Raw genomic sequence first — 22,757 nt, forward strand, 5'->3', positions numbered from 1 at the left:
TCTGATAGATCCTATCAACGGGTCTGGAAGAGCTCTCGTTCTTCTCCTCTGCCTGTCTCAACTGATGTCCTGCAAGGCTTGGTACTAGGTCCTCTTCTCTTCTTGATCTACACCTCATCCCTCAGCCTTGTCATTGCCTCCCATGGATTCAAACACCACTGCTACGCTGATGATACCCAGCTCTTCTTCTCCTTTCCACGTGAAGCACCCGACAATCCCACATGCATTGCGGCCTGCATGTCAAATATCTCTGCATGGATGTCTGATCACCACCTACAACTCAACCTCTCCAAAAAGAGATCCTACACCTCCCAGCCTGGCCTGTCTTACTGTCACGATCTCGCGATCAAACTGGACAACTCACTCATTCTGCCCACCTCCTTAGCTAAGAGTCTGGGAGTGATGATTGACTCAAGTCTATCTTTCTCTCAGCACACTGAAGCCACAACCTGGACCTGCAGATACATCCTGCATAACATCCGTAGAACCTGTCCTTACCTCTCAACTGACTCTGCCCAACTACTTGTCCAGGCTATGGTGACATCCGGTCTGGACTACTGCACTCTTGTCTGACCTTCCTGCTACTGCCATCAAACCTCTACAACTGATAGAGAACGCTGCTGCCCGAGTTGTGTTTGACTTGCTGAAGCATACCCATGTGCCTCCTCTATTCGTTTCTCTGAACTGGTTTCCCATAGCTGCTCAAATCAAATTTAAGACCCTGGTTATGGCATACAAATACATCAATGGAACTGCCCCCAGCTATCTACAAGACTTGATCCTTTGCTACACCCCAACCAGACTGCTACACTTCTCCACATCTGCCTGCTTGGTGGTCCCACGCATGAAAGGTAAAGCACGGAGGTTCTCGGTTCTGACTCCATTGTGGTGGAACAACCTTCCCCTCTCCCTCAGAACTGCTGAATCTTTGTCCACATTTACAAAGGGTCTTAAAACTCATCTTAAAACTCACTTCGCCCATAACCTCTTAAGTTCATGTAAGGGATAAATGTTCATGATCATGCTCAGATCAATCCTATACTCAGCTACTCCTGTAGTGTAACGTAAATGTTTATATGTATTTTAAAAAAAAATAATAATAATAGGAAGGTGATTAGGAATCGTTAATATTCTGGTCAAGTTTTATGCAGCTACTGGTGTGATGAACATTGGTGAAAACGGTGAAGGAAACTCACATACACACATACATTGTCTGAAACCGTTTGTCCCAAGCAGGGTCACGGTGAACTGGAGCCTAACCCAGCAACACAGGGTGCAAGGCTGGAAAGGGAGGTGATACACCCAAGACAGGACGCCAGTCCATCACAAGGTACCCCAAGCAGGACTCAAACCCCAGACCCACGGGAGAGCAGGACCCAGACAAACCTACTGCACCACTACGCCCCCCGTGAAGGATACTAACTGTACTTAAAAATTACACATCTGCAGCTATGTCTCTTTCTCCTAAGGTAATGCACAAATTGTATTTTCTATGAGATGTACATCACTTTGGAGAAAATCCTCTGCTAAATGAATAAATTTAAATGTACTTGTATACTGTATACTAGCTGATACGGTGGAATATGGCAAATGAGCTGTGTTCAAGAATCATGTGCCTGCATTCAAATGGTTTATGTTGATCTACTGCACATTTTGTATTGTCCACATTGCCTTGGAAAAAATTAACTGCTAAATGAATAAATAGAGAGAATATTAGTGTTTCCTTTATTACTCAGGGCCAAGGATCGATGGATGAAATACAGTCATACAGAAAGTTTCACTGCCTAGTGTTTCACATGATGACTGTGCTTTCCATTTAGTAATGAAGATCTGGAACAATTCAATCAATGCCTTCTGGTAATACAACAAGCCCCCATGGTTTTCCCATTGAATTCAATCAGAAGTTCTGGCCCAGATAATGTCCTTTACTTCTGTTATATGCTTAAAGAGGGCCATATCCCTCACTCTTGGAATTCAAGTCTAATCTTAAAGAAAAACAACTATCTAAGTCAGTTTGCTGAAAGCAGATCTTAAAATGTAACCAAAATTTCGGTACATAAGGCTGTGCTCCCAAAAATTATGAAAACTGGTCAAACTGGATTCATTAAAGCCAGGGTAGGTGCCAGTAACATATTTTGTGGCTTAAATATTATACATTTCACTGCTGAAAAGGAAGAGTGGGATCTAATCTATTGTGATGCCAAAAGCTATTTGACATAATACAATGGCACTACTGATTTGCTGCCTTGGATGGCCTTAAATGAGTAATAACTACCAACTTAATGAAGCTCTTATTCTCAAATCCTTGCCCCATGTTAACAAAAATGGTGCCCCTCTTCCCTTTACACACTTATGATTGTCTTCGTCAGGTCCTGCTAAAGGATCAATCACATTTCTCTATATAATGTACTGTTGTTCCTGAGTCATTCCTAATCCTCAGCAGTACTAAAGGTGATATCCTACTGTAGCAAACTTTCAGGTTATAAATCTAAATCTGTCCATGTATTTTAGTTCCCCTCTTAATTCTACTTGCTGTTTCTCCTTTAAACTGGCAAACTGGCTTCAGATACCTTAATATTTTTGTTACTCCCAATCTCAATTTTCTTCCAGACACCAACTCTCCGTGGCCAGTTAAGAATATTAAAAAGGACCTAGCTCCTCTGACTTTTCCTATTTCATTGTTTGATAGAATTAATGCTGTCAAAATCTTTGACAAGCTTACTGTGTGACACAATGATCCAAGAAACACACACACACACACACACTTTCTGAACCGCTTGTCCCATACGGGGTCACGGGGAGCCTAACCCGGTAACTCCGGGCATAAGGCTGGAGGGGGAGGGGACACACCCAGTACGGGATTCCAGTCCGCCGCAAGGCACCCCAAGCAGGACTCGAACCCCAGACCCACCGGAGAGCAGGACTTGGTCCAACCCACTGCGCCACCGCAACCCCCTTCCAAGAAACATTTAACAAAAAAAAAAAAATTCACTTCTGCCCAAATTATGCTCTTGTTAAATCACAGCCCAAAGTCCTTTCTTGATGTTATAGACTATCTACTCTTACGTATTTGCCAAATAAATGCATTTCAGTGTTGTGGTCTACACCGGAAGTTCCCTCTGTAAACATGTAGGTAACTTAAGCTATTAAATTTCTCCCGCTTGACATTTGATTTGCACAACTCCAATGAATTGTGGAATATCCAGATGCCCTTCTGGAAGTTAGTAGAAAGTGTTGCATGATGATACTTGTGATAAATTGTAAGCTTTTGACCCTGAGTACTCACTATTTTCTCAGTGTACTGTCTATGTGTAGGCTGGAGAGAAAGAAAAAAACCTTCTGGAATAACTTCATAAAACTTAATATTTAAAGTGGATTTTGAGATTAAGTTATAAAGAAAAGTAGTGTTACTCACGCTTGAGTAGAATGGCTCTCCAGATACACAAATAACATCTTGTTCTTGAATAGTCAGGATGTCTTTAACTAGGTGCAGTCGAACATTGAAAGGTTCCTGGTTACCATCTTGCAGCAAGTAAACTCCAGTCTTTATCTGAAATAAGAAACAGAGAAAGTAAACTAAATTGTATTGTCATGATGACAAAGGGACACTACTAACTTTTATTATGGTTATTATTTGCATGTATACTAAAACACTGTTTGGTTTCAATACTTAGACCCTGTACAAATATTTGTAATCAGCATGTAAATAAAGATGTGCATTCAAGTCAATGAAAAGGGCACAGATGGGGGACAGTGAACTCCTATAGTCAATAACTGTGGAGAGAGAAAAAAAAAACCCTGCAAAACAGAACTTTATTTTCTGTAAAGCATTCATACTCATATATATATATATATGTATAAACAGTTTTCAAGCACCAAATTATCTGAGGTAAACATGGACTGTGGGGAATTGAGCAGCCATGCTACCAATTTATAAATTTATTTTGCTTGAAAAATGTTTTGCTCCAGTATTCATGAGTTGAAAATAGCATTGTTACTTTTCAAAGAAATGGACACCAATCTCGATGATTTATCATTTGTCTTCATTTTGATCTAAATGATTTACATGTCATGTCTATTACAACCATAAACTTTTCTAATTGCTCCATCGTATCATTCAACACAGTTAGTGTGTCATGCCCCACAGGGGTAATGCCTCTCCTGGCCAGAGGCTTATCGAGCAAACAGGTCTGTGGATAATGCAGTCAACATGGGACTGCACTGCATCCTGCAACATCTGGACAAACCAGGGACTTATGTGAGAATCCTGTTCATGGACTTCAGCTTGGCCTTCAACACCATCATCCCACACCTTCTCCTGTCCAAATTAACCCAACTCTGTGCCCACTGCCATCTGTCGGTGGATCACCAACTTCCTGACAGACAGACAGGCAGCAGCTAGTAAGGCTGGGAAAATGTTCATCCAATACTTGCGCCCCCCAGGGATGTGTGCTCTCCCCACTGCTGTTCTCCCTGTATACTGACTGCACCGCTAAGGACCCCTCTGTCAAACTCCTGAAGTTCGCAGACGACACCAAACTCATTGGCCTCATCTTGGATGGTGACGAGTCTGCCTATAGACAGGAGGTCCAAGAGCTGGCTGTCTGGTGCAGTCATAACAACCTGGAGCTGAACACGCTCAAAAACAGTGGAGATGATTGTAGACTTTAGGAGAAACACCTCAGCATTATCCCCACTCACCATCATGAACAGCACTGTGGAAACAGTGGAGTCATTCAGGTTCCTGGGCACCACCATCTCACCGGACCTGAAGTGGGAGTTCCACATAGACTCCATTGTGAAGAAGGCCCAGCAGAGGTTGTACTTCCTTTGCTAGCTGAGGAAGTTCAACCCGCCACAGGAACTGATGCAATTCTACTCTGCAGTCATCCAGTCTGTCCTCTGCACCTCTATAACTCCGGTTTGGCTCAGCTACAAAGTCAGACAGAAGATTACAGCAGATAGTTCGGACTGCTGGAAGAGTCATTGGCACACCCCCCTCCCCAGCTCTCCAAGAATTTTACTTGTCCAAAGTCAGTAAAAGGGCTAGCAAAATCATTCTAGACCCTTCACATCCGGGCCACTTCCTCTTTGAACCTTTGCTATCTGGCCGACGCTACAGGAAAGCCAGGCACAAGAAGTTTCTTTTCTCAGGCCATCTACCTCATGAACAGCTAAATCCCCCCAGAGAGTAAACCAGTGCAATACACAACGCTATTAATATTTAATATTTGTCACATATCTCTTACTCATGTTCCCTTGCATTTGTATAGAACATACCTGTACATAGGTCTAGTGACTATTTTTGTATATTGTGTACTTTATATTTTTATATATTTCTTTATCTTTTTCACATATTCTAGCTTCTCATCTGTGTCTTGTCACTGTCATTCTGTCTGTGCTGTGGAAGTTTGTCACCAAGACAAATTCCTTGTATGTGTGAACATACTTGGCCATAAAGCTCATTCTGATTATCTGCAATGTGTCTGTCCATGGCTAAGATCTTTATCTTGCTTAATATTTAGCTCAGGTATTTCAGTCTTTCTCCAAGTAGTTCTTGGCCTTCCTGGTTCTTGCTTAACAAGATGGCTTTCTTGTTAGTGTCCATCTCAGGTCGACCTTTGGAATATGTTGCTGGTGCATTCTTAGGACGTGCCCAAGCTATCTCATGGCTGGAAAATACCACAAATTCTTCTGAGGTAGATGTTTTAGAATGTATTTTTCTTCATGTCAGTTACAACCACTCTCCAACATCTAGAGTCATATAGCAAGACAGTTTTTACATTGCTGTTATAAAGGCTGACAGTTTGTAAGTTGTATTGTTTGGACCTCCAGATGGGCTGGGATATAGGAAACATTAACACTTATTCATTTAGCAAGCACTTTTTTCCAAAGCGATACACGTCTCATACAAAATACAATTTGTGCATTACTGTAGGAGAAAGACAAAGCTGCAGGTGTGTGATTCTTAAGGACAGCTTGTTTCTTTCAACATATGTGCCAATGTTCATTACACAAGTACCTGCATGAAACAGTACCAGAATATTGCTGATTCCTAATCAAAGCAAAGGCCCTGATATCTTGCTGACAGCATTAGCAGAAATGACAAAACTTTCCACTCTACCAGGTGGAAGTAAATTCTTCCACCTTTTCAAGTGTGACATTTGTTAGCTGGTGTATTTATAGCAGGGTTATAATAGGATTGATGAACATGGCTTTAGTCTTCTGGATATTGATATTGAGACCAGACTGTTTAGCACCTCTATTCTGTCAGCTTTTTTGCAGGTGCTGGGAGGAGACTACAGTCAGATCTGCAAAATCTAGGTCTTCTAGCTGAGACAGTCCACTGGATACTAACTAGAAATACAATTGAAGAAATGATGCAGCCTTGGTGTACACCTGATTCTACAAGGAACCACTCTTAGTTTTCCCTCAAGAATGACACTGCACTTAAAGTCCTTGTAGTATAACTTTATCAAGGTTACAGTCTTTGGGAGGACTGCATAGGATCTTCCATAGAGTTTCCCCATGTAGGCCGATAAAGCTTCTAAAGCTTTCTGGAAGTCAATGAAAATAATGTTCAATGAGTTATTCTACTCTAGACATTGTTCTGATGTTTCTTAGTGAGAATGTCTGCACTATGCAGGATCTGCATTTTCTAAATCCTCCTTGTTCTTATCTCAGTTTGCTGTCAATAGCTGAACCAATTCTACTCAGTAGAATTTTACAGAAGACTTCATGGAATTGAAAGCAGTGTGATGCCTCACCAGTTATCACAAACTTGGAGGTTTCCTTTCTTTGGAAGACTGACAAGTCCTTTAGACCAGTTATTGGAGATTGTATCTTTTCCCATGTATTTTGGAAGATATGTGAGTACAGTTGAAGTATTTAGGTTGGCTATCATCTCTGCATGAATGTTGTCAATGCCAGAGGCGTTTTTTTTTTAATTTTGTAAAGCTTTAATGGCTTGTCTTCAACTTCTGTTGGGGACTGGGATCAATATCCAAATCAACTTCTGCTGGTGTGGGATTTGCTGGGTCCTCTGCTTTTAGTCTGTTTATTTCACGGGAATGTTGTTTCCATCTTGCTGCTTGTTTATGCTTTGTTGTAAGGTTGTTTCCATATTTATCTTTTGCAGGGGTAGATTTAGTGCTTCTCTCATAGAGCTTTTTAATAATCTTTTAAACAGTGTTCATTTCTGTTTGCCTAGGCATATTCATCCTCTATTGCCAGTTCCCTCAAATAAACTCATACACCTTTTGGCAATCTTCTTCACCTCCACATCTTTGATCTTGTAAGCTTGCTGCATCTGTTGCTGTAATCTGTGTGACTTTGTGTTCAAGATCTTGTTCCTTAATTGAGACAAAACAATCTGCCATGGTCCCAGTGTTCTCCCCCCAATTTCTATAGCTTAAGATTTTAGTCTTAGATCCTCCCATGCTGTTGGGCACATCGGGCGACGAAGTCTCTCCACCTCTGCCGGTCCTCTGCCAGCACTTCAGCTTCGTTCCAGGATACGCCAGCGAACTTCAGATGGTTGATGAAAGTTCGACGCCAGGTGGTGCAGAGACAGCCCCGGCCACGCCTGGCCCCCGGGGGGCACCTGTCCATTGCCACCCGAGGAATGCGATGTTGTTGCTTTCGTAAAATATGCCCGGCTAGCCTGAGTCGTCATTGCATGATTGTAACTTGAAGGCTGCTGGAATTTCCCCGGCACAAGACTGCTTTGTTGGTAATGCGGTTGATGTACTGGATCTTGAGAATCCTCCGGAGACATCGTTGGTGGAATGTGTTTATCCTGCGAACAGTGTTCGCCGTTAGCTTCCAAGTTTTGCATGCGTAGATTGCGGTTGGGACGACAATAGAGGCGTATAGTCGTAACTTAATCTTGAGGGAGATTGAAGTTGATGTCCAAATGTGCTGGAGGCAATGGAACACGGCCGAAGCTTTCCTGATCCGGCACCGGCCATCAGTCTCGGCGACACCATCGTGACAAACAATGCTCCAAAGCAGGTGAATTTCTCCACTGTCTCCAGTCGTGTCACGTCAACAGTGATGTCGGCTAGCACGCCTACAGGTCCGGTCTTCATGACCTTTGATTTTTCTGAGCTGATACGCAGGCCGATCTTACTGGCTTCGTAGCCGAGTCTCTCGGTTGCGTTTTGGAGCTGGGTTTCGTCTTCGGCGAGCAGGACCACGTCGTCGGCAAAATCTAGATCTGTCAAGCAATCTTGATCCGTCCAAGGGATGCCTGCTTCAACAATAGCTTAAGATACTTCAAGTTTATTGTCATACATTGTAACACACCCTGTGAGGATGGACTCCACAGCATACCTGTAGAAGGTGGTGAGGACTGTAGTGGACATCCTGACTTTCTTTAGGCACCTGAGGAAGCGGAGGCGTTGATGGGTCTTTTTGATGGTTGATGCTGTGTGCTCAGTCCATGTGAGTTTGGCAGTGAGGGTGACTCCGAGGAATTTGAAGCTGTTGACCCTCTCTACAATTGCCCCTCCTATGTAGATGGGTGCCTGAACCATTTCCTGAAGTCAACCACCAGCTCCTTAGTTTTACATTTAGAGACAGGTTGTCCTGGCACCACTCTGGCAGGAGCCTCACCTCCTCTCTGTGGGCTGTCTCATCGTTGTTGGTGATCAGACCCACGATGGCGGTATCGTCAGCAAACTTTATGATGGTGTTGGAGCTGTGCCTGGCCACACGGTCATGTGTGAACAAGGAATACAGCACCGGGCTCAAGACGCTTTCCTGTGGAGTGCCAGTGTTGACGATCAGTGAGGAGGAGGTATTACTGCCAATCCGCACACATTGGGGTCTGTTGGTGAGGAAATTCAGGATCCAGTTGCACAATGTGGCACTCAGTCCCAGCCCTAGTAGTTTCTGGATCAGCTTGGTTGGGATGACAGTGTTAAATGCTGAGCTATAGTCTACAAGCAATAGCCTTGCGTAGCAGTTTTTATTATCCAAGTGAGACAGAATGGTGTGAAGTGTGTGTGATATCGCGTCTTCAGTGGATCTGTTGTGGCGATAGGAAAACTGCAGTGGGTCCAGAGTGTCTGGGATGGTGTCCTTAATGTGTCCCAGCACCAGCCTCTCAAAGCATTTTATTGCAATGGGTGTCAGTGCCACTGGGCGATAGTCATTAAGGCAACTCACTTTGTTTTTCTTGGGAAAGGGGATGATGGCAGTGTTTTTGAAACAAGTGGGTACAATTGAGCTTTTTAAAGAGGTGTTAAATATGTCCATGAAGACAGTAGCCAGTTGCTCACTGCATGCTTTTAAAACTCGCCCTGAAATTGCGTCCAGAACAGCAGCTTTGCGGATATTGACTTGGCTAAAAGTTTTTCTCACTTGTGCCACAAAGATGGTGAGACTGGCGTTATCATGTACTGTGGGGATTCGCAGCGGGGGGTTTTGTTCTTAAACTTTAAGCTGCCATAAAACACATTTGGTTCGTCAGAGAGATACGCAGCAGCACCTGTCAATGACCATCTCTGTGGTCTATAATCTGTTAAAGTTTGGATTCCCTACCACAGCCTATGTGCATCTTGAGTGCAGTTAAACTCTGATTCCACCTTCCTGCTATATTCCCGTTTCGTGCTGGCGATGGCTTTGCAAAGCTCGTACCTGCTCTTCTTGTACGTGTCCGTGTCTTCGGACTGAAACGCACAAGTTCGCACACGGATCTGATTTCGGATTTTGGCGGTTATCTATGGTTTTTGGTTGGGGAATGAGCGGACTGTTTTATGTGGTATGCAGACATTTACACAGTACCCGATGAAGTCCATGACCACTGTGGCATATTTGTCCAGATTGGAGGATAAGTTTCTGAACATGTCCCAGTCCACAGAGCCAAAGCAGTCCTGGAGCCTTTCCTCCTCTTCTTGTGTCCAGCACTGCACAGTGCACGTCCCAGGCTCCTCTCGCTTCAGTTTCTGCTTGTAGACCGGGAGCAGCCGAATCGAGGCGTGATCTGACTGCCCAACGTGTGGACGTGGCAGGGAGCGATACACACTTTTGTTGTGATGTGTAGCAATGGTCGAGGGTGTTTGAGCCTCTGGTGGGACAAGAGATGTGCCGATGGTACTTTGGGTACACATTCCTGAAATTGGCTTGGTTAAAGTCCCCAGAAATAATGAACAGGCCGTCTGGGTGCTTGTTCTCGTACTTAGTGACGACGTGGTACAGTTCGTTCAGAGCGCTGTGCGTGTTCCTTTGGGGTGGGATGTAAACTGCGGCCATGAGCACAGGCGAGAACTCCCTGGGCAGGTAGAACGGTTGGCATTTGATCAGTATGTATTCAAGGTCCGGAGTGCAGTTCTGTGCAATCACTTCCACTTTCGTGCACCATGCGTTGTTAATAAAGCATACACCCCTTCCTCTCTTTTTCCCCGATGAATCAGTCCGATCTGCATGGTAAATTGAGAAGCCCTCAGACTGGACCGCGTGGTCCGGCGTGCTGGCGGTGAGCCATGTCTCCGTAAAGCAGAAAACACAGCTGTTCCGTAAGTCTCTTTGGAATTTAAGTGGACATTGAGATCATCCAGTTTGTTGTCCAGAGACTGAACGTCGGACAGGAAAATACTGGGCATCGGAGGTTGTAGCCCACGGCGGATCGCTCTCACCTGTACGCCAGCCCTACGGCCCCATTTCTGAGATCACATCTTCTGTGTGGTCTTAAGTGGGACGCAGTCATGTTGTTCGTGGCAGGGCGAAGGTAACGAGTTCAGCTCTCTAACGTTAAGAATTGCGTCTAATCACACTTTCACGTATTTGCAGAAGTGTTTGGCGGTCATAAGTAATAACTGAATAAACAGGCTGGAAGGACAGTGATGCAAACAAAATAATACACACTAAACTAACAAGTCTGCGAGGAGAAACAATTAACACGTTGCGTCGGGCCGGCACCATGTTTTTGTAGGTGTCTCTAGATAAATATTCTTTATAGACTCCATCCATCCATCTTCCTTCACTTATCCGGAACCGGGTCGCGGGGGCAGTAGTCCGAGCAGAGCCCCCCAGACTTCCCTCTCCCCGCACACCTCCTCCAGCTCCTCTGGGGGAACCCCAAGGTGTTCCCAGGCCAGCCGGGAAACGTAGTGTCTCCAACGTGTCCTGGGTCTGCCTCGAGGCCTCCTCCCAGTGGGACATGCCCGGAACACCTCCCCAGGGAGGCGTCCAGGAGGCATCCGAAATAGATGCCTGAGCCACCTCAACTGGCTCCTCTCGATGTGGAGGAGCAGCGGCTCTATTCCGAGCTCCTCCCGGGTGACTGAGCTCCTCATCCTATCCCTAAGGGTGCGCCCAGCCACTCTGCGGAGGAAACTCATTTCTGCCGCTTGTATCCGCGATCTCATTCTTTCGGTCATGATCCAGAGGTCATGACCATAGGTGAGGGTAGGAATGTAGATTGACTGGTAAATTGAGAGCTTCGTCTTACGACTCAGCTCCCTCTTCCACAACAGACCGGTACAACGACCGCATTACTGCGGACGCCGCACCGATCCGTCTGTCAACCTGCCGCTCCATTTTTCCCTCACTCGTGAACAAGACCCCGAGATACTTAAACTCCTCCACTTGAGGGAGCAACTCCCCCTTACCCCTAACCCGGAGGGGGCAATCAACCTTTTTCCAACTGAGAACCATGCCCTCGGATTTGGAGGTGCAGATTCTCATCCCCGCTGCTTCGCACTCAGCTGCAAACCTCCCCAGTGCACGCTGTAAGTCTTCATTTGATGAAGCCAACAGGACCACATCATCCGCAAAAAGCAGAGACGAGATCCTGCAGCCATCAAAACAGACACCCTCCGTTCCCTGGCTACGCCTAGAAATCCTGTCCATGAAGATAATGAACAGAATCAGTGACAAAGGGCAGCCCTGGCGGCGTCCAACATGGACCAGGAACAGGTCTGACTTACTGCCGGCAATGCGAACCAAGCTCCTGCTCCGGTCATACAGGGAACGAACAGCCCGTAACAGCGAGCGCCAAAGCACCTCCCATAGGATGCCACGAGGGACACGGTCGAATGCCTTCTCCAGGTCCACAAAACACATATGGACTGGTTGGGCAAACTCCCACGAACCCTCCAGCACCCTAGTGAGGGTATAGAGCTGGTCCAGTGTTCCACGGCCAGGGCGAAAACCGCATTGCTCCTCCTGAATCCGAGGTTCGACTATCGGTCGGATTCTCCTCTCCAGTACCCCGGCATAGACTTTCCCAGGGAGGCTAAGGAGTGTGATCCCCCTGTAGTTGGAACACAATCTCCGGTCCCCCTTCTTAAAAAGAGGGACCACCACCCCGGTCTGCCAGTCCAGAGGCACCGTTCCCGAACTCCACGTGATGCTTCAGAGGTGTGTCAGCCAAGACAGCCCCACAACATCCAGAGACTTGAGAAACTCGGGGCGGATCTCATCCACCCCCGGAGCCTTGCCACCGAGGAGTTTTTTGACTACCTCAGCAACTTCAGCCAGGGTAATGGACGAGTCCCCCTCCAAGTCCCCAGCCTCAGCTTCCTCTACGGAAGGCGTGTCGGAGGGATTGAGGAGATGCTCAAAGTATTCCTTCCACCGCCCGAGGACATCCTCAGCTGAGGTCAGCAGCGCACCACTTCCACTGTAAACAGTGTTTGTGGAACACCGCTTCCCCCCTCTGAGTCGCCGGACGGTTTGCCAGAATCTCTTTGAGGCCGACCGAAAGTCTTCCTCCACGGCCTCACCGAACTCCTCCCAGGCCCGAGTTTTTGCCGCGGTGACTGCCAGAGCCGCGCTCCATTTGGCCCGTCGGTACCCGTCAGCTGCTTCAGGAGTCCCACGAGCCAGCCAGGCCCGATAGAACTCCTTCTTCAGCTTGACGGCATCCCTTACCTCCAGTGTCCAGCACCGTGTTCGGGGATTGCCGCCGCGACAGGCGCCGGAGACTTTATGACCGCAGCTCCGAATCGCCGCCCCAACAATGGAGGTGCGGAACATAGTCCATTCGGACGCAATGTCCCCAGTCTCCCTCGGGGTCTGGTTGAAGCTCTGTCAGAGGTGGGAGTTGAAGACCTCTCGGACTGGGGCCTCCGCCAAACGTTCCTTTCCCCCCCCAGGCCTGGCTCCAGGGTGGGGCCCCGGTGACCCCATACCGGGCGGGGTAAACGAAAGCCTTGATTTTTTCTTCATAAGGGGTTTTTGAACCGCGCTTTGTCTCGTCTGTCATCCAGGACCTGTTTGCCATGGAAGACCCTACCAGGGGCATATAGCCCCAGGCAACATAGCTCCTGGACTCATTCAGGCACTCAAACCCCTCCACCACGGTAAGGTGGCGGTTCACGGAGGGGTTCTTTATAGACTCCCATTTGATAATTTCAGATTCTTCAGTCATATGGGCTAGTAGCACAAAGTAGTTTTCCAGTTCTACTTTGTTACTCTTTGTTAGACGTTTCAGGTGTTTAGTTTTGCGTAGCCTTGGTGGTGGTGGCTGTAGACATTTGCCGCATGACAAAGTCTAACATTTTGTAGTGACCTGCACCATTTAACATTGATTGCCATGTGGTGAATCTGATTGGTTGTGCAGCCATCAGGTGAAAACCAAGTGAGCTTGTGGATGTTTTTGTTTGAAAAGATGGTAAGATGGTACTACCAGTTATGCAGTTATAAATTTCTACTGGGAGAACGTTTTTGCCATTTTCATTCATTTTCCCTTCGAACTCTTGCAGTTGGCATTATTTCCCCCATCCTTTGCTTTCAGCACTATCTGTATACCTGACCCGTTGCTAGTCCTCTGTCTTTTCAGGACCAGTCCAGTGGGGCTTAGTAACACCAACAATGTCTGGCTTCGAGCTAGCTATTTTTGATAGCTCATACATGGTTCAGACATTGTGTTCCTATATAAATCTTGTTTTTGAGTTCAAGTACATTTTACTTCTCCTGATTTCCTGGAACAGGCTTTCAGCAGTGCTGGTCATAGCGCCGAGTGATTGGCTCAAATTTGCATTGGCTTTCCGTTCATAGCTGACAACTGTATTGGTTCCCGTAACAAAATGTGTTTTATAGTGTGGGGTTGTTAGTCTAACGCTCAACCTCCCACCTGGAGGACCAGTGGCCTGTTTTTGTCTGGCCCCTTGCCACAAGATCCATTCAGTGTGGTTGAACTTGCCAGGAGCTATGCTCCAACAGGTACAGCTCTTGGTGTCTTTGGGACATGCAAGCTACTGTACCATGGTAAGGTACAGTTTTAGTAGCAGGATGGTGGTGGTGAAATAAATTTACATTTATACGTTTAGCTGACACTTTTCTACAAAGCAACTTACAATGTTAAGAAACTTAGAATTTTTTTATCCATTTATACAGCTGTCTAACTTTTTACTGCAGCAATTTAGGGTAAGTACCTTGCTCAACAGTATTACAGCTGGAACTGTTATTCAAACCAACAGCTTAGGTGCACAGGCAGCAGCTCTAACTGCTACAGTACCAGCTACCCCTACTAAATATTAAATTTAATAATAAATTTGTCCAGCATGTACAACTACTCATGCTCCCCTGCAAGCCATCATAGTAAAACAAAGGAGCACTTTCACCAACAGGCTACTCCAGCTGCGATGTTCCAGGAAACACTACCAGATGTCTTTTCTACCAGCAGATACCAGGCTCTACAATTAGTGTGACACATCTGCAGCTATGTGTCTTTCTCCTAGGGTAATGTGCATCTCAGAGACAATACAATTTAAAAAAATATAAATGATGAGACTTTGAGGACAGCTGCTAGCATAGTGGTTAGAGCTACTGCATTTGGATCCAAAGGTTGCAGGTTTAATCCCCACCTATAGGTGTAATACTCTTAAGCAAGGTACTTATCCTTAATTTCCCAGCAGTGTAAATAATTGTAAGCTTGTAATAACTAATTTTAACACGGTAATTTGTTTTTGAGAAAAGCATCAGCTAAATGAATAAATGTCTTTTAAATTTCTATTGTTCCCTGAATTCATTACTGAATTGTCATCCCAGCCCAGTCTTCCAGTTATTATCCCTGAGTCATCCAGTCATCTCTCCTAAATGCACATTTAACCCTTCAAGTCACAAAACCTACATTGACCTACTTTCCACTTCACACTTGTAAATAGCACTGTAAAGAATCTCTGTACTTGAGTCACAAACTTCCATGCCTCCATCTGAAAATGCCAACTCAGCTCTGAGGAGGCGTGTGAGCCCAAATTTAGTGCTCATAAATCCAGAGAAACACCTAAGCAGAAGTAGGGTTAGGAAATGAAACAAACAGTAAAGTGGAATCGTCATAAACTAAATAGGCTTAGGTGGTGTGGTGGCTCAGCGGGTTTGGCCTGTGCCTGCTCTTTGGTGGGTCTGGGGTTTAAGTCCTGCTTCGGGTGCCTTGCGACAGACTGGTGTCCCATCCTTGGTGTGTCCTCTCTTGCTCGGGACAAGGTGTGTGTGTGTGTGTGTGTGTGTGTGTGTGTGTGTGTGTGTGTGTGTGTTTATGCCACGCCCACGTCATCAGCGTAATCGGATACACCTGGGGCTCGACAGCTTAAAAGGCTGAAGCGAACGATGAGGGTCGCAGAACCTTGTTTGCCAATCACGCGCTCGCTCTGTATCATCCTACTTGTTGCCTTGTACCCTGCTCCTAGCTCCTCTTCCCTTCTCCTGAGACCACTCCCGCCCTGAACCCTGATCTGCTCATTTGTGTTCTGACTCACTGCCTGTTCTCTCGACTCCGACACTGGATTTCCTAGTTTAGCCCGTTTGCAGTCCGAAGACCCTTGCTTGTACCTGACTTCGATTCCTGTCTAGCGTCAGAATAAAACCCCGGTGCACTCTGCTCTTGAGTCCGCCCCTTCCTTCCGGGACAAAAACCATGACAGAATGTTCCGCCTTCGGAACGGACTCAGCGGAGCTCGACCGCGTCAAGAGGGCGCTCACTAACCAGGGAACCCATATGGGTTCGATGGAACAAACCCTGAATAATCTTGCTGAAGCTTTCCAGTCCCTGGTGGAAACAATGCAAGAGCAAGGTCTGCTCACGTTGGTGGCCTCCGCCTCTGCACCCGTCTCCAGGCCAGAACCGCCGCCCGAAACGCCGCCTCTGCCTCCTCATGACCCCTGTCTTCTGCCGCTAGCTTGTTTTGAAGGTGACTCCGCTCACTGCGCCGGCTTTTTGATGCAATGTGAGTTGGTGTTTTCGAGCCTGCCACAAGTTTACAGCCCAGACATAAGCCGTATTGCTTACATCATGTCACTCCTCGCTGGTCGGGCTTTGGATTGGGCCACTGCCACCTGGGAATGCAATTCCAAGTCAACATACAAAGACTTTAAAGCCCCATTTCAAGCCGTGTTTGGTTTACACCTGTCTGATGAAACTATCTGCGATCAGCTCTTCGTAATAAGGCAGGGGGAACAGACGGTGGCAGATTACGCTATTGAATTCCGCACCCTTGCCGCGCGCAGTGACTGGGGCCAGACAACGCTCCTGGCCAGCTTCCATAGAGGCTTGGATTCTCGCATATGCAAAGAGGTGGCTTTCAGAGGGGAAAAGTGGACCCTAGATCAGTTCATCGACACAGTGGTGGCTGTTGACAATACCGCGCGAACCAAGGAACCTCTGCACCACACCTCTTCGGAGCGAACCGGTCACGAGTGCAGGGGAGCGGAGCCCATGCAGCTGGGGTGAGATCGATTGTCACCAGCCGAAAGGCAGCGGAGGTTTCAAGAAGACCTCTGCCTGTACTGTGGGGAGCCAGGCCATCGTCATCTCCAGTGTGCCGCCCGTCCCAGAGCCCAGGTGAGTGGAATTCTGCACTGCGACCGCTTGACTGTATCAGTTTTATTGTTATGGGGTAAGGGGAGTGTATCAGTCCAAGCTTTGGTCGACTCAGGGGCCGCTGGATGTTTTATGGATGCTAAGTTGGCCCGGTTCCACAAGATACCTATAGCCCCATGTCCCAAGCGCCTGAAAATCAACGCCCTGGATGGGCAACCGCTAGGCAGGGGTTTTGTAGATTCCCAGACTATACCCATTCAAACAGCCATTGGGCTTGTCACCATGAATCACTTCAGTTCTACCTTATTGCATCACCTGAGGTCCCTGTGATACTGGGGTTTCTGTGGCTAGCTCATCATGACCCCGTGTTTACTTGGAGTACAGGAGAACTAACAGCTTGGGGACGTCAGTGCGAAGGTTGCTGTCTTAAGTTGCCTTGCAGGGCGACTTCAATCGAGGGCACGACGCCCCTACAGCCTCTCCCGATCCCTCCTGAGTATCGAGATCTGGCCCAAGTCTTCAGCCGTGAGCGCGCCGCCAAGTTCCCTCCTCATCGCCCCTGGGACTGTGCCACTGACCTCTTACCAGGTACTACACCCCCTTGTAGTCGCATTTATCCACTGTCCAGGCCCGAACACCAGGCACTACAGCAATATATCACAGAGGCACTTTCCTCCGGCATCATTCGGCCCTCCACCTCTCCAGCCTCTACCGGATTTTTCTTTGTGGAAAAGAAGGACGGAGGGCTCCGCCCATGCATAGATTACAGGGCCTTGAACCACATCGCTGTCAGGTACCTCCATCCCATGCCACTGATCACAGCCGCCCTCGAACAGGTACGTGATGCAAGGTGGTTCACGAAATTAGACCTCCAGAGCACTTATAACCTCATAGGTATCAGAGAAGGGGATGAGTGGAAGACCGCTTTCAGTACCACCATGGGGCATTATGAGTACCGGGTAATGCCTTTTGGTCTTGCCAACGCACCGAGTGTTTTTTAGGCCTTTGTCAACCACGTGCTGGGGGACCTAGTCAACAACGGGATGCTTGTCTACCTGGATGATATTCTGATCTGCTCTAAAAGATTTGCACCACCATGTGGAGCTGGTCAAACAGGTATTAAAGTGTCTGCTCCGAAATCACCTGTATGTCAAGCTTGAGAAATGTGAGTTCCACCGACAACGAGTATCCTTCCTCGGCTTTGTACTGACTCCAGGCGGAGTGACCATGGACCCTGATAAAGTGCGTGCTTTATTAGAATGGCCGTGTCCGACCACCACAAAGGCCCTTCAACGTTTCCTTGGGTTTGCAAACTTATCGTTGCTTCATCAGAAATTTCAGTATGATCGCAGCCCCTCTGACTGCATTAACAGCGAAGAAAGCACCTCGACTCCCTTGGAACCCTGAGGCTCAGCAGGCATTTGATGAACTTAAGTGTCGGTTCACCTCAGCGCCTATCCTGCACCAACCGGACCCTGAACTCCCGTTCATCATGGAGGTTGATGCATCAGAGACCGGGGTAGGTGCAGTGCTGTCCCAACGCCAAGGTGCACCTGAGAAAATGTACCGCTGTGCTTTCTTTTCTAGGAAGTTGTCCCCTGTGGAAAGAAATTATGACATAGGAAACCTGGAGTTATTGGCAATGAAATTGGCGTTAGAAAAATGGCGCCATTGGTTGGAGGGTGCCAAACATCCCTTTTTGGTACTCACTGATCACAAGAATCTGGAGTACCTTCAGAGTGCTCGACGTCTGAACTCCAGACAAGCCAGGTGGGCTCTCTTCTTTTCTCGTTTCAACTTCACTGTCACCTATAGGCCAGGAATGAAAAACAGCAAGGCCGACGCCCTATCACGCATTCATGAAGAAAAGCCATGCCCAGAAGAACCGGATTACATCCTGCCCCAGACCAGCGTGGTGGCTTCCGTACTATGGGACATAAACCATGGACAGAACCCCGACACCGAACCTGAACCGTCCAGAAAACCTATTGGTAAGCAATACATTCCCCCCGGGATGCGGAGGACGCTACTCCAATGGGCCCATGACCATCCAGCCGCAGGCCATCCCGGCTTCAGTAAGACCCAAGAGCAATTACAAAGACAATTCTGGTGGCCTTCCCTGAAGGAAGACGTACAGGACTACGTCCGGGCGTGTCCTGTCTGCTCCCAAAGCAAGGAGCCCAACCAGAAGCCTTTCGGCCTCCTTCAACCATAGCCAGTGCCACATCACCCCTGGACCCACATCGCCCTAGACTTCCTAGTTGATCTCCCCAGCTTGGAAGGTAAGACCACAATCCTGACTGTCATTGACCGCTTTTCCAAAGGATGTCGTCTAATTCCCTTGCCCAAATTGCCAACTGCATTAGAGACCACTGAACTTCTTTTCCATCATGTTTTTTGTCTCTACGGATTACCTGAGGATATTGTATCTGACCGCGGGACTCAGTTCACCTCACGGGTATGGAAGGCCTTCTGGAAGAAGTTGGGAATCTCGGTGAGTCTAACCTCAGGTTATCACCCTCAGGCCAATGGACAAGTAGAACGGCTGCAACAAGACATAGGACGTTTCCTCCCAAGTTATTGCTTTGACACCCCACAACATTGGGTATGGTACCTACCCTGGGCTGAATACGCCCACAACACCCTTACCCACACATCGACCAAGCACTCACCCTTCCAATGCATCTTAGGTTACCAGCCGCCGCTGTTTCCCTGGCATCCCGAGCCCAGTAACGTGCCTGCAGTGGACACCTGGTACAAGAATAGCAGGAAGGTGTGGAGGTCAGTACGGGACCATCTCCTCCGCCGTCGGGCACAAATCAAACAACAGGAGGATCGCCGACAACGACCCCTCACCATCTTGCCAGGTCAGAGGGTCTGGTTATTCACCCATGGCTTACAAGGGCCATACATGTCCAAAAAACTCAGCCCCAGGTATTTGGGCCCTTTTAAGGTCCTACGATGGATCACCCCAGTCACCTATCAGTTGCAATTGCCCCGCCACTTGCGAGTACACCGCTCTTTTCATGTGTCGTTCCTGAAGCCCTTAGCCACTTCTCTCCATCAGCCTCAGTTAGCACCTCCCGCTCCGATATCCTTGCCTGATGGGGGTGGCCCTGCATACATCGTTCGGGCACTCCTGGATTCCCATCGCCGGGGACAGACCATTCAGTACCTGGTGGACTGGGATTGATATGGCCCTGAGGAGCGCAGCTAGGTGGCAGCCTGTGATATCCTGGGCCATAACCTGATTTCTGCTTTTCACAGGGCTCATCCAGACCGGCCCGCTCCCAGGCCTCGCAGTCGTCCTCCGGGTTCATGTCAAGCGTCTAGAGCCACTCCTGGAGGGGGGGGGGGGGGGGGGGTCATGCCACGCCCACGTCATCGGCGTAATCAGATACACCTGGGGCTCGACAGCTTAAAAGGCTGAAGCGAACGATGAGGGTCGCGGAACCTTGTTTGCCAATCACGCACTTGCTCTGTGCCATCCTACCTGCTGCCTTGTACCCTGCCCCTAGCTCCTCTTCCCTTCTCCTGAGACCGCTCCCGCCCTGAACCCTGATCCGCTCACTCATGTTCTGACCCACTGCCTGTTCTCCCGACTCTGACACTGGATTTCCTAGTTTAGCCCGTTTGCAGTCCGAAGACCCTTGCTTTGTACCTGACTTCGATTCCTGTCTAGCGTCAGAATAAAACCCCGGTGCACTCTGCTCTTGAGTCCGCCCCTTCCTTCCGGGACAAAAACCATGACAGCTTATCTTGGGGTATGACTATACTCTGCTGGTAAACAAAATTTATGAAAACTTTTTCCTACAACTGTATTATGATATGCTGTATTACATACAGTCTTTATTAGAAATAGATGACTTTTCTGAATTACAAGACATATGGGCCCAAATAGTGTTGTTATTTTCTGCAATTGATTGCTTACATGAATTCTTTGAGTGCTGTTTATTTTGCCTTTGCAAAGTCATTATTAGCTTAACTCAGAGGTTTTTAATTTGTGAAGTGTGCTTCCACAGAGGAAGTGCAAAGGGAACACAGGGTAAAAAATAGGTGAGAGGTGCTTCCCAGAAAACTTGTCTTTTTAAGCATGGACAAATTTAGGGAAGGACAGGACATGTAAACATTAAGTACACCTTCAGATGCATTGTGGGGAAATAAAGGATAAGGGTGTTTCAGGTTTGATTCCCATTTCCAGTTGTAGTACTCTTGAGCATGATACTTACCCTGAATTACTCCAGTAAAATTATCCATCTGAATAAATGGGTAATGAATTGTAAGTAGCTTAACATTGTAAGTCACTTCTGACAAGTGTCAGCTGTATGAATAGATGTAATGTAAATGTACTCAGAACATGAGTGTTACTGCTATTGATAACATGATTAATAGTAATAATTATATAAAGAGCATTGCTGGCACACCAATTCAAATTGTGAGCCAAAGCTAAACATGATTCCCTTACAAATGGGGGTCGTAAATAACAAGCGCTGCCTTGCATCTTTTACACCTTTGAAAAAATTAACTCCCCCTAAGCCTGTCCCAAGCATGGTTGGAAAAAATAAGAGTTGGGTGTTGGCCTAGCAACCCGACCCTGTAAAAACTACCACCACTAAAGAAATGGCAAGCAAACATGTGAATAGCAGAAGCAATTAGCAAGAAAATAAAGACCCTGTAAGTTATGACAGGAAAATCAAAGCTGAATGAAAGTTTTTTTTTTTTGCTCCTGATGAAGAGTTCATTTCTGACGGCTAAGACCACAAAAAAAATCACAACATGGAATGTACAAATGTTGTGGCAAACTGGAAAATTGGGTCAGCTGCCAAGAGAATTTGCTGCATACAAGTTAGATATCCTTGGCATTAATGAAATGAGATGGACTGGGAATGGTGAATCCACCAGTGATGACAATGAGAGCCTTTACTAAGGGCAAGAACAACAACACATACATGACATGGGCTTTATGCTAAACAAAGAAGCTACAGGTGCACTCATTGGCTGGCAACCAGTCAGCGACCGTGTGATCACAGCTTGCTTCCAGTCATGCCATGCCAAGACAACATTAATAAAACGTATGCACCGACTGAAGACAGCTGCAAGATACAGTCAGTGAAACTCCCAAACATGACATCATCATGGTTGTATATCAAGTCACGTAGGCTTCCGTGGCCGTTGTCATTAGACTCGAGTTTTGCATCTTCCGGAGTAGACCGGGTTGTCATAGAGACTAATCCCAACGTTTTGTTTCCTATGTTGGAAACGTCCTCAGGATTCTGCATCGTAAACCATTAGACGTTGTCTGAAAAAACGACGAGAGGTTTGCTAGGCACAGTCAAGGACAAACTGCCGTTAAAAACCAGTTGAGTCTATGAGATTCCATGTAGCTGCTGCAAAATCTATGTAGGACAAATGGGACGACTCATCTCCACCCGCCTACAGGAACACATCAGGGCAACCAAAAACAATGACGTCAGGTCTGCAGTAGCGGAATACTCACTAGAGACTGGTCACCTAGTAAACTTTGAGCAAACAAGGGTACTGGCATCAGTCTCCAACTACAGAAGCAGATTGGTTAAAGAAGCCAATCTGATAGAAAGCCTCCAGACAACTTTAACAAAGAAGATGGTTTCAAGTTGTCACAAACATGGCTCCACTAATCTCATCCATGTCCACCAGATACAACACGGACCAATCATCAAACCACCTCAAAGCTGAACAGCCAACAGATGAACTGCCCCCGGCTGGTACAGACCCTCAAGGGAAACTACACGCTGACAATAAGACCCCTTACTACTTACAACCCTGCCCTCAGGAAGATACACGATCCAATTGCACCCCCCCGCTGACTACAGCCCCGCCCACCAACCACTATAAATACCCAAACTTCTCAATCGACCTAACAGACTACATCAATGATCCGTGAAGACAATGTCTAACGGTTTACAATGCAGAACCCTGAGGATGTTTCCAACATAGGAAATGAAACATT

General features: G+C 47.1%; 1 protein-coding gene across 1 annotated transcript in view; it reads right to left on the reverse strand.

The window, feature by feature from the left end:
• Positions 1-22,757, reverse strand: part of sntg1 (syntrophin, gamma 1) — a 200,141-nt gene that overhangs the window by 129,940 nt on the left and 47,444 nt on the right. Inside the window, exon 3 of the mRNA XM_018727869.2 lies at positions 3,416-3,550. Within this exon, the coding sequence (XP_018583385.1) occupies positions 3,416-3,550 (135 nt within the window). The remainder of the gene's footprint in view (positions 1-3,415; positions 3,551-22,757) is intronic.

This window comes from Scleropages formosus, chromosome 16 (genome assembly GCF_900964775.1).
Source record: "Scleropages formosus chromosome 16, fSclFor1.1, whole genome shotgun sequence".
Lineage (NCBI taxonomy): Eukaryota > Metazoa > Chordata > Actinopteri > Osteoglossiformes > Osteoglossidae > Scleropages > Scleropages formosus.